The 16,731-nt window shown below is 40.2% G+C and overlaps 1 protein-coding gene across 2 annotated transcripts in view; it reads left to right on the top strand.

Annotated features, from left to right (window-relative positions):
* kcnh7b (potassium channel, voltage gated eag related subfamily H, member 7b) overlaps window positions 1-16,731 on the top strand; it is a 435,683-nt gene that overhangs the window by 391,799 nt on the left and 27,153 nt on the right. For both annotated transcript variants that reach the window (XM_080199170.1, XM_080199168.1), the window contains 3 exons: window positions 4,590-4,795; window positions 8,964-9,063; window positions 10,018-10,281. In XM_080199170.1, coding sequence (XP_080055296.1) covers window positions 4,590-4,795; window positions 8,964-9,063; window positions 10,018-10,281 — 570 coding nt within the window. The remainder of the gene's footprint in view (window positions 1-4,589; window positions 4,796-8,963; window positions 9,064-10,017; window positions 10,282-16,731) is intronic.

The raw sequence follows: 16,731 nt of genomic DNA, 5'->3' as shown, positions 1-16,731 counted from the left end.
CATGGACCATGCAAAGATCTGTTGACCTTGGGTGGGATTTTCCAGCCTTAGGGCCCATTGTGTCCAAAATGGCCCAACATAATGAAGATGGACTCATACCAATGGCCATCCAGGCCATTCCCATGGGTGCAGTGGAGGCTGCAACAGGCAACCTCCCTTCACAGTGCTTCACTACACTCTTAATGTTAGTATGGATGCCAGGCCACCAAACATAGCTCCTGGTAAGCAAACTCATTTTTCATACACCCGGATGAACGCTGTATAATTCAGCCAAAGGCAACTCCCTTTCTGGTACATGGACGACTACACTTGCTCCCCAAATATGATGCCATCTTCGCAACTTAATTCATCCTTTCATATACAATATGGCTTCATCTCTTCAGAAACTGGCTCATTGGCCCAACCTATGAGTTTCCTGTGTCTTGCTTTGGACAACAGCGATCCCTGTTGATCCAATACTTGATTTGCTGCACCAAAACTTGCAACATGTCCAAAAAATTCAATGCCATCAAATTTCCTGCGTTACTGAGAGAGGTACTACATTCTGGTAAAGGCAGGCGACTGAGTATATTCACTTCACAAATGTATTCAATGTGTTCTAGGCCGGTGCTTGAATGTATATTCATAGGCTGACAGAATTAATGCAAAATGCTGAATTCTCGCAGATGCAATTGGTGGAAGAGCCTTGTCTTCTTTAAAAAAAACCAAGAGTGGTCTATGGTCTATAACAATGGTGAAGTGCCTACTATGCATGTACTGGTGCAACCGTTTTGCACCATATACAATCGACAAACCTTCTTTTTCAGTCTGTGAGTAGCCTTTCTCAGCTCCTTATAGGGTTGTCAAGACGTATCTTTCAGATCTATTACCCATCTTAGGGGAAAAAAACTGCACCAACACCATATGAGGAGGCATCAAAGGTTAACAACAATTCCTGAGATAGGTCAAAATGCACCAATAAACTCAACAAATGTAACAATTGCTTTACTCTGTTGAAAGCTTCTCTCTGGGGCAAGTTCCAAAACCAACTTTAGTGCTTCTTTAGCACCTTACACAAGGAGGCCAGGAATCTTGACAAATTCAGTAGAAACCGCCCGTAATAATTAACCTTTCCTCAGAATGACTTGAGCTTGGCTGTGTTTCTGGCGGCAAGTGTCTTCTTTATTGCTCTGACCTTATTTTTCATGGGTTGTAATCTTTGTGCATCTATATGGTATCCTACGTAGGCTATCTCAGTGGTTTGAAAAGTATATTTTGCCTTCTTGAACTCCCACCTCTTGGAAATTCTTGAGCACCTCCTCTAAATTAGCCATGTGCTCAGCTTCTGTCAATCCAGTTATTAAAATATCATCCAAGTAGCATGTGGCAGTCCTTGTAACAAATTCTCCATCATTTTCCAGAAAATAGCACATGACGACAACACACCAAAGCGTAAGTACGTAAACTAAAACAAACCTTGGTGTGTGTTTATCGTAACATAACCTCAGGAAAAATTGTCTAATTCAAGTTGCTGAAGGGTATGGCTTATATCCAAATTTATGTAAGCTTGACCTTCGGCCAGCTTTGCATACAAGTCTTCAACCTTCCGGATTGGATACTTATTTAACTTGGCAGCCTGATTAACTGTTAATTTGTAGTCTCCACAGATATGGACAGTCTTGTCAGGCTTTATCATGGGGACTATAGGTGCTGCCCACTCCACAAATTAAACTGACTAGATGATACCCAAATCTTCCAATCTCTTCAATTCCATTGTCTAGCTTTTCTCGGTCTTGCCCTGAAAAAAATGAATGAGTGCCTCTGGATTTACATAGACCTTTGTCTGGAGCCCCTTTATTTTACACAACTTGTCGTAAAAGACAATGTCATATCTCTTCAATGACTCTGCCAGTCACCCTTCCCGCACTTGGGGAAGATCTCCATCCAACTTAACTTGATTTCCTTGAACTAATCACAACCCAGAGGACTTGGTCCTTTGCCTGACATACAATGACTGAGAGCTGGGCGGACTGCTGCTGATAGCTTACAGGTGCTGTGGTAGTATTGCTTCACGGATTCTCATGTGTAAATTTTAAATTTGCTGCCATATCATTCAAGCACAACAGCTGGGCTCCCTCTTGTAAACATCAAAATGTATGTTCTCATTCAAATGGCAGAGTTTCCTGTATCAACGTTCAACTTTAAGAGCTTAATATTTAGCAAAAGCATCAATGATGGGGCTACCATGCCCACTTTCACGTTGAACAATAAACAAACATTTAAATCATTTGTACTTACACTTCCATATTATGCACTTGCAATGCATTATTAACTCTGTTATTGGGAGACATAACTTGCTTTTACATTGGTGCCTTAAGTGACCTTTCCTATGGCAGGAAAAGCATTCAGCCTCTACAGGAGAGTGATTACCTGCACACTGGTAACAGTCTGATTCGAGCCTTATTGATTGATTTACTTTTTAAAATCTTCTGGTTCTACTTGTGGCTGTATTTGCTTCCCAGTAATTGCACTTTCATTTTTTGCACAACTGCTGACTGCAGTTTTCCACCTTAAGTGGTGAACCATGCCATTTTGCACACTCCGTAGCTCCTGTGTAACTCCTTTCTCTGTGCTCTCCAGCACCTTTTTAAAACTTATTCTCTGTTTCTGCTAACAGCTTCCTTTGGACAGCTTCATGATTCACTCTGCAGACTAACCTGTCTCTCAGCATATCATTTAGACTGGTTCCTCTTCACCTCTTCCTCTACTCCATTAGCCTAGAAATAGTAGCCCAAACACTCAATATATTGCACCCAATCCTCCACAGAGACATCAATCTGTCCAAATAGGGGCATGTCTGTAAGCACTTCTGTTTCTGAATTTGGACTCAACTTCAACGGAATTTTATACTTAGGATCTAATTTTCTTTTATTCTTGTCACCAATTCCAATTCATGAGTTAGGTAAATAACAACTGTAACATTTATTTACATACAACTATAATATGGATCTTGCAGCCTTGTGCTGCCAGTCAGCTTCCAGAGTCAAATCTGCTCAGCAAGCCTAGGTTTCTTAGGTGAAGACATTGGGGGTATTTGATCCAGGAATCAAACATTGCTGTAGGTTTTGTGGATTATCAGTTGAGTGGCCTATACCACTAGGCTATAGTGGGAACCAAGCCCAGACTTGTTCGGGTGATCCCTCACTCTGGTCCCTGATTGGTTACCTGGGTCATGTGACCCTCTCTGTCGCTTGGCCCTTAAAGGACAAACAACTTTGGTAAAATTGGGCAGTAAAATTGTCCTGGTTCTATAACAGGAGATCAAACCTCCCCCCTTTCCAATAAAATATTATATTGGAAGAGATTTAAAAATTATTTTGCTTTTGGACTGGGTACTGGTCCTAGAAAGAGTCCTAATATTACCATCATACATGATGCATAGCGTCGAAGCCTGAATGAACACATGTAATCTGGGTAAATTAGGATTTTCTCTGTTCAGCAATTTTCTGCTATTATTGTGAATTGCACAGCTGGATCAGTGAAGTTACTGACGTTTTATTTAATTATCTGTAGCTTGGTAATTATTTGTGAAGTATTAAAAAGTCAATATGGATTGTTACCTGCTTTGTTTGTTGAGACTCATAACATCTTTTAGGAGGAATTATACATCTCAATCGTGTGAATTCTGAATTTCTTTTTACAATGGCAATAGCAGTCATAAAAATAGACCTTTGATCATTGGGTAAAGAAAGCTCATTTGATTGTGCATCACAATAGATGGTTGCAAGGGCATCAATGTGCAACATATCCTAGTATACAAAGGCCTGAGCAACTGCAGTGATTAACCTATAATAACAAATACCTTAAAAAAAACATTTTACTTGCTTTTGTCTTGATTCATTTACAAAACTCAGACTCCGTTGAACAGGGCAAAGTCGCCACCACTTCTGCTTTGAATTGAAGTCCATTTATAAAAATCCTAACTAAATTCAAAAGAGTGCCTTCTGCAAATTAAAACAATCTGTTTGAAAGTTGCAGTTGTTCCTATGCAGCTTTCCAGTTGTCTGGTTGAATTTCCCTTTCAGAAATTGAGGGTTACTCAACCAGAATTCAGTAAAACTTAGCATATAATCATCAATAAATACAATCTAATTATCTGGAAAAAGAAAATTAATTAGAGCAAAATAAATGGAGCATGTATATCATCGATCTTAAAACTGACCTACAAAAAGCCCCAGAGAAAAGAATAAAACATTTGAGATGCTGTGCAGAAGCTTGTTATTCAGCTCGAGCATTCTACATATGTTTTCAGTTAGAGAACAGTGGGTTTGAAGTTTCTATGGCAGCTTCATGCATAAGCAGCACCTATGTGATTTCTTCCACTGAGAAGGTCAGAACTATATCATACATCATCAATAAGACATCAGCGCAGATCTTAGGTCATTGAGTTCCATGTTTCAATCATTTATTCAAATCTATTTCTCAAGGCATACAAAAAAAATCAAAAGAAGTTTGGGAATTTTCTGAATCCGGCAACAGGGAAAAAATAGTGACACAAGATTTATATCCAAGGAGCTTTGACTTTTAAAGGAACATCTGTTTCTGTCTAGGGAAAAATGACATCTTTGGTGAAATGATCCATCTTTATGCAAGACCTGGGAAATCTAATGCTGATGTACGAGCATTGACTTACTGCGATTTGCACAAGATCCAGAGGGAAGACCTTTTAGAAGTTTTGGATATGTATCCAGAATTTTCTGACTACTTCTTAACAAACCTAGAACTCACCTTTAATCTACGAGATGAAGGTTCAAAGGTAACAACTTATTCATTCTTGTTTCTTTACAGCCAATTATATGCAGTTAACACAGGCAACTCAAGTAGCAATGTACCAACCTTTCATAATGAACCATATACAAGCATATCTAGTAAACTTATAAAAGTAATAACATTCTTATTGACTTTAATATAAGTTGAAAATTATATATATTTAATATCAGTTTATACCATTACAAAACATCATTTGTTGCATATTGCATATTATTGTGAGATACATATCCATTCTTCAAATTGGCAATAACATTTGTAAATGATTGCCTTCTCTTCAGTAATGAGTGACGTTGGGCATGAATGCTGCCATTCTATCCACTTGAAGTACGCTACAGTACAGATTCTGTCCCACCAAGTTGTATCGGAAAGAAAGAATTGTTGGTGATCTAAAACTAGCTTCTAGATATGTCACTACATAAAGTTAAAGTTTATTTATTAGTCACAAGTAGATTTACATTAACACTGCAATGAAGTTACTGTGAAAACCCCCTAGTCGCCACGCTCTGGCATTTGTTCGGGTACATTGCGAGAGAATTTAACATGGTTAATGCACCTAACCAACACATCTTTTGGACTGTGGGAGGAAACCAGAGCACCCGAAGGAAACCCACATAGGCACGGGGAAAACATGCAAACTCCATACAGTCAGTGACCCAATCCAGGAATCAAACCCGGGTCCTGGAAGCTGTGAAGTAGCAGTACTAACCACTGTGCCACTGAACGGAACAGATCATGTGTTTAATTAAGAGAATGGCATCGGAGGTTTATTCACATAATGTTAAATTACATTAGTTGAAATCTGATTTCTATCCAACAATGTATTAGTTCCAGGAAGAAAAATAAGCCTGATATCAACACTGCCATCCCAAATGAATGTAAATACCCCTTTGTATTATTTGAAAAAGAGCAGAGGAGTTCTCAGTCTCCCAGTCAAGATTTATCCTTCATTATTAAAAATAGATTATTTAGTCAATATCTAATTGCTATTTGAGCATATATTGGCTCCTGTATTTTCCTTTATTACGCCAGTGCCTACATTTCAAAAGTACTTGATTGTCAACCACATTGGAGATTCCTAAGGTTGTAATCATTGAAGGAGTCAGAGAAAACCTATGATACAGAAGGAGGCCATTCAGCCCATTCTCACTGTACCTATGGAAAAAGAGTTATCTAGTCTAACTGAATATGATTACGATCTGATTTGCTTTATTATTGTCACATGTATTGGAATATAGTGAAAATTATTGTTTTTGGCATGTTATACAGACAAAGCATACCATTCATAGAGTACACAGGGAAAAATGAATGGGGAGAATGCACAATATAGTGTTACAGTAACTGCTAGGGTGTAGAGAAAGATCAGTTTAATATAAAGAATGTCCATTCAAAAGTCTGATGGCAGCAGGGAAGAAGTTGTTTTTCAGTCCTGAGTTATTAATTTATTGAATTTTTGAGTTATATTGCTTGACTAATCTGAGTGACAGTTCTCCCAGTTTTGAGGAGCACTTTGCTGGCTTGTCTGGGTGCTTTTGGTCTATATGAATCCAATGTCTGGGACAAAGCTGACTGATCTAATTGGTTTTAATCTGATTATGCTTTCTTGTAGCATTTGGTACATCTGAGTGACATCCCAGATTATTTACTATGTGCTATATTTGAGATGCTATGTAAATGCAAATCCCTTATTTTTTTATTTCTAGCAAGCTGTTTGTGTTGTTTTTTGCCCTTTTAATATAATTGCTCACAAAATAACTTTAAGCTTGAGAGATCAAATCAGTTGCTATATTTATCATCAGCACAGAATGTATCATATGACAAATATCGCCTTTAACTCATTATTCCATTAGTGCTCAGTCAGTGCCAGACAGCTTTGTTATATAAAACCTTGAGTTTGCTTGTAAAACGGATGGAAGCAATGCATCAGTTGATGCCACAGTAATTAACATCAGACAGAGCTAAATCATTAAACAGTGTTAATGATGGCTTAACAGTTAAACAGTATCAAATTCTCTTTAAATATTTAGTCAACATGCTCAGACTGGAGGAAGCAGGGGCAGATTTCCCTCTGGAGTTACACCGGTAACCAATATAACTGCCAGTAGGCCAAACAGAAATTCCGGTGGGGAGTCATCCTGCTGGCTCCCACTCCCCACTACCATTTGTAAAATTTCCTGCCAAGAACGATCATAGGCCTTCAGTATTTCTGCCTAAACATGGTCAGGTGTGTGTTGAATTACATACTTCTGCCCTGCAGAATGGCAACATCCTGACTTCTCAATCAGAACTTTGTGGGTTTCAAGTCCCACTCCAGGTACTTGTGCACATAATCACGAGTGACATTCCTGTGCAGCATTGAAGGTGTGCTGCAGTGTCCTCGCAAAATCATAATTGGCAGTAAAATGCTTTGTGGTGTCCTAAAAGTCGTGAAAGGGGCTATATAAATGCAGGTTTCTCTGTCTTTTAATATTTTTGTCAGCATCAGAGACAAATCAGCCAGATGCCTGGGGTCTCCAACAAGTGGGGGTCATCTCCGGTGCAGACATCAATCAGACCGGAAGCCCCAGCTGAAATTATTTAAATGAGCACGGCCTCAGGATGATGCCCTGTTCCAAAGCGATCAGAGCAATTCAACCAACCACCAGAGTCCTCTGAGCACTGCTGCTGGCATTTTAGTATTGGAACACCATCCTGAGGGTACATTCAGTTGTGCTATAAGAGATCTGACTATGGCAATTTAAAAAATAACCCTGAATAATTTCCAGCTATCACAGATAAATTATTGTGACATTATTGATATAAAGAAAGCTGAAGTGCAGCCATTTATTTTGAGAACAAACTTATATAGGAAATCAAAATGAACAATGTGGGGAATTATTGCAGTTGTTTTGAATTCTAATCCCAGGCATTTTTATAAAAGAAGATGTTTAGAATTTGAAAATGTGCGTGCATTCTATAACATTACAGTTAAATAACCTAAACCTGAAGTATAAAAGTTAAGGAGTCTTACTACAATTGTAAAATACCTTGGTGAGACCAGACCTGGAGCACTCTGTGTAGCTTTGGCCTCCTTCCATAAGGAAGAGCACACTTGCACGACAGGGAGTAACAATAACAGTTCACTAGAGGATAAGGGGATTGTCCTATGAGGGAAGATTGAATAGAATATGATATTCACTGGAGTTTAGGACAAAAAGAGGTGATCCAATTGAAACATGTAAAATTCTTAAAGGTTTAGCAATGTAAACACTGAGAAAATATTTCCCCTAGGGTGTCTGGAACAATGGGCCACAGTCTCAGAATAAGTGTTCAGCCATTTAGGACTGAGATGATGAGAAATTTCTTCACTCAACGTATTGTGAATATTCATAATTCTCTTTCCCAGAGAGCCATGGATTCTCATTCATTGAGTGTATTCAACACAAGAGTTCAATAGATTTTTGGGTACTAAAGGTATTAAGGAAGATGGGGATAATGTGAAGAATCAGAACTAAGATAAAAAAAAAGCCCTTATCTTAAAATGGCAGAGCAGATTTGAAGGGCCCTATGGACTACCCCAGCAACTATCACCAAAATCTTGCTGCCGTTCACATTGATGGGATCTTATGGTCCCTCCGACAGTGCACCCCAGCCGCTGGTATCTGGCAGATATATTCATGGGATCATAAGTTCCTGCCACAAGCAAATAGTTCCTGCCACTACCTGCCGACACAGAAAGGGAGAAAACTCCTACCCATCATTTTATATTCTTCTGTTCAAATGCAATCAGTTGTTTATATTACTTAGCCAAACAATGTTGAATGGACTGAGTGGTTTTGACGAGTATGGCACCTTGATCCAAGAAGATTAAATCAGTTTTGGTCAGGTTATGATGCATTTGAAGGGTAATCTCTTTAGATGAATGTCTAAAGGTCTCATGTTAACCATTCCCTCCCACTACACCTTGCTATTAATAATTTATCCTGATTAACATCTATATTGACATCAGAAAATTTGTCAAATGGGCAGCTGAACCATCATTGCACACCTAATGTCATTGTCAACATTACAATTCATTTTTCTTCATGTCCTTTAATTCCTGGTTCAGTAAAAACTGAAATATTTCTGTCTTTTTTACTATAATTACTCTTGTTTGAAGTCATCTACTGCTATTCTAGGCAGACATGCTACTCAGAGCAGAAACAAGTGATGATTCAGATGAGGAGATTCCCAGACCTCGAAGAAGAAAACTTTCCTTCAAAAGGAAAACAAATGAAGGTAATTTATCTCTCCTGTTTGGTGCTGGCCATTAAATCAAAATATAGCAAATACAGTTCCGTATTTCCAATTAAACTATTACTGTTCTTCTTGTGTTTTTTTTAAGTCTTGAGTAATGCTGGTTTTGCTTAAAATTGTTAGAACTAAAGTTCCATTTTTGTGACCATAAAATGCATCTCAAGATGCAACAGAATGAGATAACATACTGAATCGTAGTTGAGTAATGCATTATAATTGTTGCTGAACTGGGTGATTATATTGAAACCAGGACAGACAAGATTACACTGAATGGCACAACAGGCTGAAGGGGCCACTTGGCCCACTCCTGTTCCCATGCTCTTTGAATTTGATTTTAGATTAAAGTTTATTAGTGTCACAAGTAGGCTTACATCAACACTGCAATGAAGTTACTATAAAAAGTCTCCTCCGGCTCCTGTTCGGGTGTACTGAGGAAGAATTTAACACAGTCAATGCATCTAACCAGCATGACTTTTGGACTGTGGGAGGAAGCCAGAGCATCCGAAGGAAACCCATGCAAACACGGGGACAATGTGCAGACTCCGCACAGGCAGTGACTCAAGCCAGGAATCAAACCCAGGTCCCTGGTGTTGTGAGGCAGCAGTGCTAATTACTGTACCACTGTGCTGCCCTAAATAGATTTAAAGTAATGGATGCTAGTTGCTAAATGCTTTATCGACTTTACCATGAAATATATATCAACAATTAACCATATCTATGGATGGGCAGAAGGCAGGAAAATGGGGATGAGGAGCATATTAGCTATGATTGCATGACAGAGCAGACTCGATGAGCTGAATGGCTAATTCTGCTCCTATATCTTATGAACTTATAATCTGTTAAAAGGCTAATAATCAAAAGCCAGCCTACTTCTGTGTGTTTAACCTGTGCATAATTGCAATGGCTTACTTTGTCCAGCAATATTTGCCATCACAGATGATAATGAAGGTGACTACAAGATCCATGAAGCTTCTCAAGATACCTCACAAGGTGATCGGCAACAATATTATAAAAGGAGGGATTCAGAAGCAAAGCGGAGTGCATCATCGTCCTTTTCTACTTCTGTTGATGAGGAGAAGAAACCATTATGTTCTGGCATATTGGACTATCCTTCAGAGATAGAAGAGAACTGCAGGTTGGGGTTTGCCCAAGGATCCGAAATACAAAGCAGAAAAGCCGAAAGAAGAACCAAGATCTCAGGTGAGGTTTTAGAACAAAATTCAGCAAAGCTGATGTTAGTGGTTATGAAATATAATATGTCAGATACCATCTCACCACATAACATTTAAGAGTGAGAAGTGTTTATGCGATTCAGCTGGCAAGTCAGACAGTTAAACAGATAAACAGGCAACCAGAGGAATGTTAAACAAAAGAATAGGGATATTGTACGACTGCTGGAGTGAAATCACAGATCAGCCATGATCACATTGAATGGCAAACAGGCTGAAGGGCCCAAATGGCCTACCCCTGTTCCATGCTCCAGACTGAACAATATGATAAGCGAATACTCAGCAATGTTTCTCCCATTCTTTGTGATATCCACACAGGCTCTTACAGGAGGACCTCACATCCAGACTGCATTCATTTCATATACAGCACTGAAATTCTGACATTACGAGCAGTGATTCCCTGCTCCTCCAAAAGGCTGCACTATTGAAATCCTTGCAAATGTCTCTTTAGAAATCATTGAATTGATAAGAATATTATTATTATAACATTTTATGTTTGAAGTCCCTGAAAAAGTTACACCTGCAATTGTATTTTTCATGATCTTCTCAACTGTCACGACTGTTGAACAACATCTCTGGCCCTAAAAATCTATTTTATATTTCAAGAATGTCAATTTTTCCTTCATTATTAAGATTGCATAGCTTTTTAATATAATTTTTGAAGTATATTTCTGATGTATCAACTTCTGATGGGAATAGTCCAACCTTTATTTTGTTTTCTGTAAAATGTTCCTGGTTTGGTATCTTTGAGAATTCCTCATTGTGGAAACAATGGCTCTCTGCTGGTTCAAGGAGTAGGTAATCTATATGTTCTGATCAAAAAATGTCCCCGTGTCTCCCCAGATCACGTATTATTTCATAACCAGAGAAGATCTACCCTCAAGTTTCTATTATTGCTGCCCACGTCAACAAAATTTGGTTAATTAGGTGACTGAGGTGATTAGAGAGACACAGATTTAATGATGAGAGAAGAGAGAATATGAAAAGACTGAGAGGTTAGCAGAGGAAAGAAAAACAAAGCAAAATACTTCTAAGTATTTTAAAATACTTATTGTTTGGAATATGATCTTTGTTTCTGTAATATTTAGATCATATTCCAAAAATAAGTATTTTGAAATATTGCTGGAAAGTGGTTGCATAAAATTGGGTGGCATGTCCCAGGACACTGGACTGAACACATTGCCTGCCTGCTGGGATTTAACTAATGTCAGAGTAGGTGGCGGCCTGTCATGACCTTGGGCCGATCTTATGTGACCAATTACTGACAACTTTAAAGCGTCCTCCTACAGTTGTTGATATTTCACCAGCAGTGGGCGTGTCTACGCATGGTGTAATTTGTCAGCTAAAGCATGGTGGACAGAATGCAGGCTTGGGTTCGGGCCACTTTTCTGCACCCAAAAGAGGGACCCCCAGAACTGCAGGTGTCCCAGTTTGTTCCCCCAAGCCTCCATCATTTCATTGAGGCCTGTCTGGCTAGATCTCAATTACCCACTTACCTGGCTTCCATTTCTATTCTTCTTCAGGAACTGGCTGCAGTTTCAGCAGTGCTCAGCACTCCCAGTGGAGCTGTTGAAACTAAAGAACTGCTAGCCAGATTAGCCAGCAGCTCTGAGAGACAGGAATCCACCCATAATGGGGTGGAAACAGCCAAGACCATCACTTCCCAGGCTGAAGGAGCCGTGTTTGCTGAAGACTTTTCAGTTAGTGGGCAAGACCACCACCTCTGTGTAAAATTCCATCCAATGTTAGATCCCTTCATCCATTTAGGCTGCTTTCTGAACATCAGTAAAGAATTCTTCTCCAATACACATGGTCACAGCTTAAAATTATGTACATTGATTTGGTGAATCAAGCATACAAAGTTATATTTTTCAAAAACTTGTCATAAGCTGTAGTTTATCATAACCTTTCTCTTCAAAAAAATGAACATATTAGAAAGTTAGTATATTTTTCACAGAATATAGATACTGGATTTTATCTCCAGTAATACCTATCTTTCGATGGCATCACCGTCATGCAACGTGCATGAGCTTATACTATGTGATCACTATGGTAACATATATTATCCCATATTGTATAGTTTTGTTGCAGAATTAGAAGTGAGCATTCAAATTGTGCTTGGTATCTGGAAATAGATGTTTGTTTATATTATATTTTCAGTAGATTTCAGCAGATTTTCAGAAGGTTCTGAGTCCTGCATAGTTAAACATCAACATGTGTTCATTTGATGAGACATAACCAAGTACAGATATACATGGTATAGTCCAAGTTGGGAGCTAATATGATGTTGCACAAGTCTCTCTAGATTCTGGTCATGTGATCTTTTACATTACACTATGGGCTTATGGTTCCCAATCTCACATTAACCCTTGCTATACTAGAAGTCCTTATATAACAGTTCCCCCTGCCCCAACTCAAATCTTTACCCAATGTACTTACATCACATTACTTACTTAACTTCCTTCTCTCCCTCAAGTCCTGTCTTTACAAATCAGGCAATCTGAAGGCTTGATGATCCTTTCAGATCTACTCTGGTAATATTTAAGGAATCATAAATCCCCATCATGCAGAAGGAAGCCATTCTGCCCATCGAGCCTGTACCGACAACAATCCCACCCAATCCCCATAACCCCACATATTTACCCTAGTAATCCCCCTGACACTAAGGGGCAATTTTACATGGCCAATCCACCTAACCCTTTAGAGTGTGGGAGGAAACTGGAGCACCTGGAGGAAACCAACACAGGCAGGAGGAGAATTTGGAAACTCCACACAGAAAGTCACCCAAGGTTGAAATTGAACCCGGGACCCTGGCGCTGTGCGGCAGCAGTGCTAACCACTTGGCCACCATGCCACCAGGAATGGTGGGCTCTTGTTAATTTAGAGATTGGATTGTAGCTTGTCTTTCTGGCTCTTGGCTGCCTTCTTCCACTTCTCTTTCTCAGCTCCTTGGAGCTAAATGACTTTTTGTCAATTCTCTATCTGGTCTGCTAGAGGGCCACCAGATTATCTTGTTCCTGTCAGAGAGAATCTTCTCAATGTTTGGGCTCTTCTTGCTGCTGCTGGTCATTCTCTTGGCTTCCTTCCACTCAAGTTACCATGGTAACTCTCTATGATGTTGGCTAGTCTGACCAATAAGGAGTTTCTGCCACCTGCAAAGAAATTGGACAAAGCAGCTCTGTGAAGAGTGAATTTGATTTGGAACTGAAGTCCCAGTCACAAGTATCTTTAATATTGGGCCTTTCAGGAACTTGCAGTTCTGTGCAATTGATGACAGGGGTTGTTCTGATGGCTTCTGCTGTTTTGAGAAGATTAAGAACAACACAGAAACCCTCTGCTCAGGAGAGAAAAAGATTGGCTATGTGTGATGTATATGATGTAAATATCAGCTTCCTGCTGCACCTTAATGGTTTCAGAATCATGTCTATAATCAGAAGTCAGATTCCCACAGGTCCATTGTCTGTCTGTTGTTCGAGCCAGAAGTCTCTCAGCCACAAATCTGTGGGCGGGATTTTACAGCCTCTCTCAAGCAAGATCAGAAATTCTCACCTGGGATCAATGGAGATTTCCATTGTCGGGCCTTCGCCTGCTCTGATTCCATGGCAGGCGAGGTGGTAGAGTTCTGGCCCATGTCTGAGAAGACTGTAACACTGGCTCCCTTGTCCTATTTACAGGTGCTGAGGTTACCATTCACTGAGATGTCTGCGTTCCCATCAAGAAAATCAGAATCCTTGACCTCACCCAAGAAGCACAGTTGGGTTTCCTTCTGATGTGGTATCTCAACCTTATTAATCGTCTTGAGATTCTCTGCCCGTCTGAGTGTTTTAACTTTGCATAACTCACTGAAGTATTCTATGTGGTTACAATTTAAACACCATGCTGAAATCGCCAGTCTCTGGTCACTTCTGAGGAGTCGTTTGGCTTCACAGCACTGACCTGCCCCAGCCTCTTGTGGTCAGTTTTAGCATTGCTTCCCTTGGCCTTAAATATTGCTGCCCCATTGTCACTTGACTAGCTGGACAGTTTGGAATTGCTCTGTACCATAACTTGCTTTTGCCAAATAAAATGCATAAATGCTGGAGGTAGATTTTGCATTGCCTGACAATTTGATTGGCCTTTTCATAAGTATAATCTTACTATAATTCTGAAACATGTCTGAAAGGCCATTTTCAGCCAATCCAACAACTAAACTCTAATTTCAGGTCACAGCTTTCAGTGTACACTTATTAAAGAGTCAACCAGTTCTCCTTACTGTTGGACATGTTTGTTGAACTTTGAACTGCTTTTCAGCTTAAAATACGCATCAGATTATTTTAAAACTTTGTCAAATTTAGCTGAGGATTCATCGATTCCTTACCTCATAATAAAATCATCGGCTATCAGACCTACTGAACAAAATAGCATATTGACTTGTTCAGCTTCTGTCTTTCTGTCTGGATCTTCTGCTAAGGTCCCCAATTTTGTGCTTGGCCTGTGCCTTGGATGAGTGCAAACTGGTCTGGTAAAGTTTATTTTTTGTGCGTGGTTGTTTAACAGTTAGTGTGGGTACAGATTTAAATGCTGTACAGGTTTCAAAGATGGCATCGCACAAAGAGTTATTTAAAGAGACTTCTCACACTCATAGCTGGATTCCCACTCTGATGGTGATCCTGACCGCTTTGTCCCTCCTTTTGTGCAGCAATTTACTCAGAACAAAGAATAGTACAGCACAGGAACAGGCTCTCCAGCCCTCCACGCCTGCACCGACCACATTGTCCTATCTTGACCAAGAGAGTTTGCATCCCTCTATTCCTCATCTGTTCTTGAATATATCTAGATAAGTCTTAAATGTTGCTAACGTATTTTCCTAAACCACCCCGCTTGCAGTGCATCCCAGGCCACCTCTGTGTAAAAAACTTCCCCTGCACATCTCCACTGAATCTTCCACTTACATTGAACTTGTGCCCCCTTGTAATTGTCATTTCTGCCCTGGGAAATAGCTTCCAACTGTTCACCCTATCTATACCTCTCATAATTTTATAAACTTCTATCAGTTACCCCTCAGCCTCCGTCTTTCCAGGGAGAACAATCCCAGTTTATTCAATTTCTCCTCATAGCTAATACCCTCCATACATCATGATAAATTGTTTTTGTACTCTCTACAAAGCCTCCATGTCCTCCTGATAATGTGGTGACCAGAACTGAACACAATATTTCAAATGTGGCCTAACCAAAGTTTTATATAATTGTAACATAATTTGCCAACTTTTATACTCAATGCCCCATCCGATGAAGGCAAACATGCCATATGCTTTCTTCACCACCTTTTCCACCTGTGCTGTCACGTTTAAGGATCTGTGGACCTGTACTCCTGAGGGATTGGTGCAAGGTAGAGGGCTTTACTTTTGTCGATCACTGGGAAGTATTTGTGAGAGAAGGGCACCTGTACAGGAGGGATGGGGAACATTTGAATGGGAGGGGTCAAATATCTTAGCTGGGAGGTTAGCTGGAGTGTTTCGGCAGGGTTTAAACTAATAGGGGGGGGGTGTGGGGATGAGACTGATAGCTCATTAGGCACTGGGATTGGGAGCGAGTTGGGTGACAGGGTAGGTTTGGTTGAAAGGAAAATTATCAAGGGGAAGGAGGATCCATGTAGGCCTGGAGGGTTGGATTGCGTCTGTTTTAATGCGAGGAGTGTAACGGGTAAAACGGATGAGTTTCGGGCCTTGATGTTCGTGAGGAATTTAGATGTGGTGGCAGTGATGGAGACGTGGTTAAAGGAAGGGCAGGACTGGCAGCTGAATATTCCTGGGTATAAGTGTTTTAGGTGTGACAGAGGAGGGTTGAAGAGGGGTGGTGGGGTGGCATTGTTAGTAAAGGAGCACATCACAGCAGTGCAGAGGGAGGACAATATGGAGGAGTTAGGGATTGAGTCACTGTGGGTGGAGTTGAGGAATAGGAAGGGAGCGATTACTATGCTAGGGGTGTACTATAGGCCACCCAACAGCCCAAGGGCAGTGGAAGAAGGCATTTGTAAAGACATTTTAAATAGGTGCAGAAAGAATGGGATGGTTGTAGTGGGTGACTTTAATCTTCCTGGAGTGGATTGGAAGGTGCCTAGAGCGGGTGGTTCAGATGGGGGGGAATTTGTAAAATGTGTGCTGGAAGGGTCCTTGGAGCAGTACGTAACTAGCCCGACTAGGGAGGGGGCTATACTGGATTTAGTTTTGGGTAATGAGCCGGGTCACGTGGTTGAGGTTGAAGTAGGCGAACATGTGGCTAACAGTGACCACAAGTCTGTCTACTTTAGGATAAAAATGGAAAAGGATGAGTGCAGTCCGAAGGGGACGGTGCTGAACTGGGGGAAGGTGATCTATAGCCAGATTAGGAAGGAGCTGAAGGACACTGATTGGGAGAGGTTGTTAGCGGGTAAGTCCACGGT

This window comes from Carcharhinus amblyrhynchos, chromosome 11 (assembly GCF_965287045.1).
Source record: "Carcharhinus amblyrhynchos chromosome 11, sCarAmb.v2.hapA, whole genome shotgun sequence".
Lineage (NCBI taxonomy): Eukaryota > Metazoa > Chordata > Chondrichthyes > Carcharhiniformes > Carcharhinidae > Carcharhinus > Carcharhinus amblyrhynchos.
This window is presented reverse-complemented; position numbering and strand designations above follow the sequence as displayed.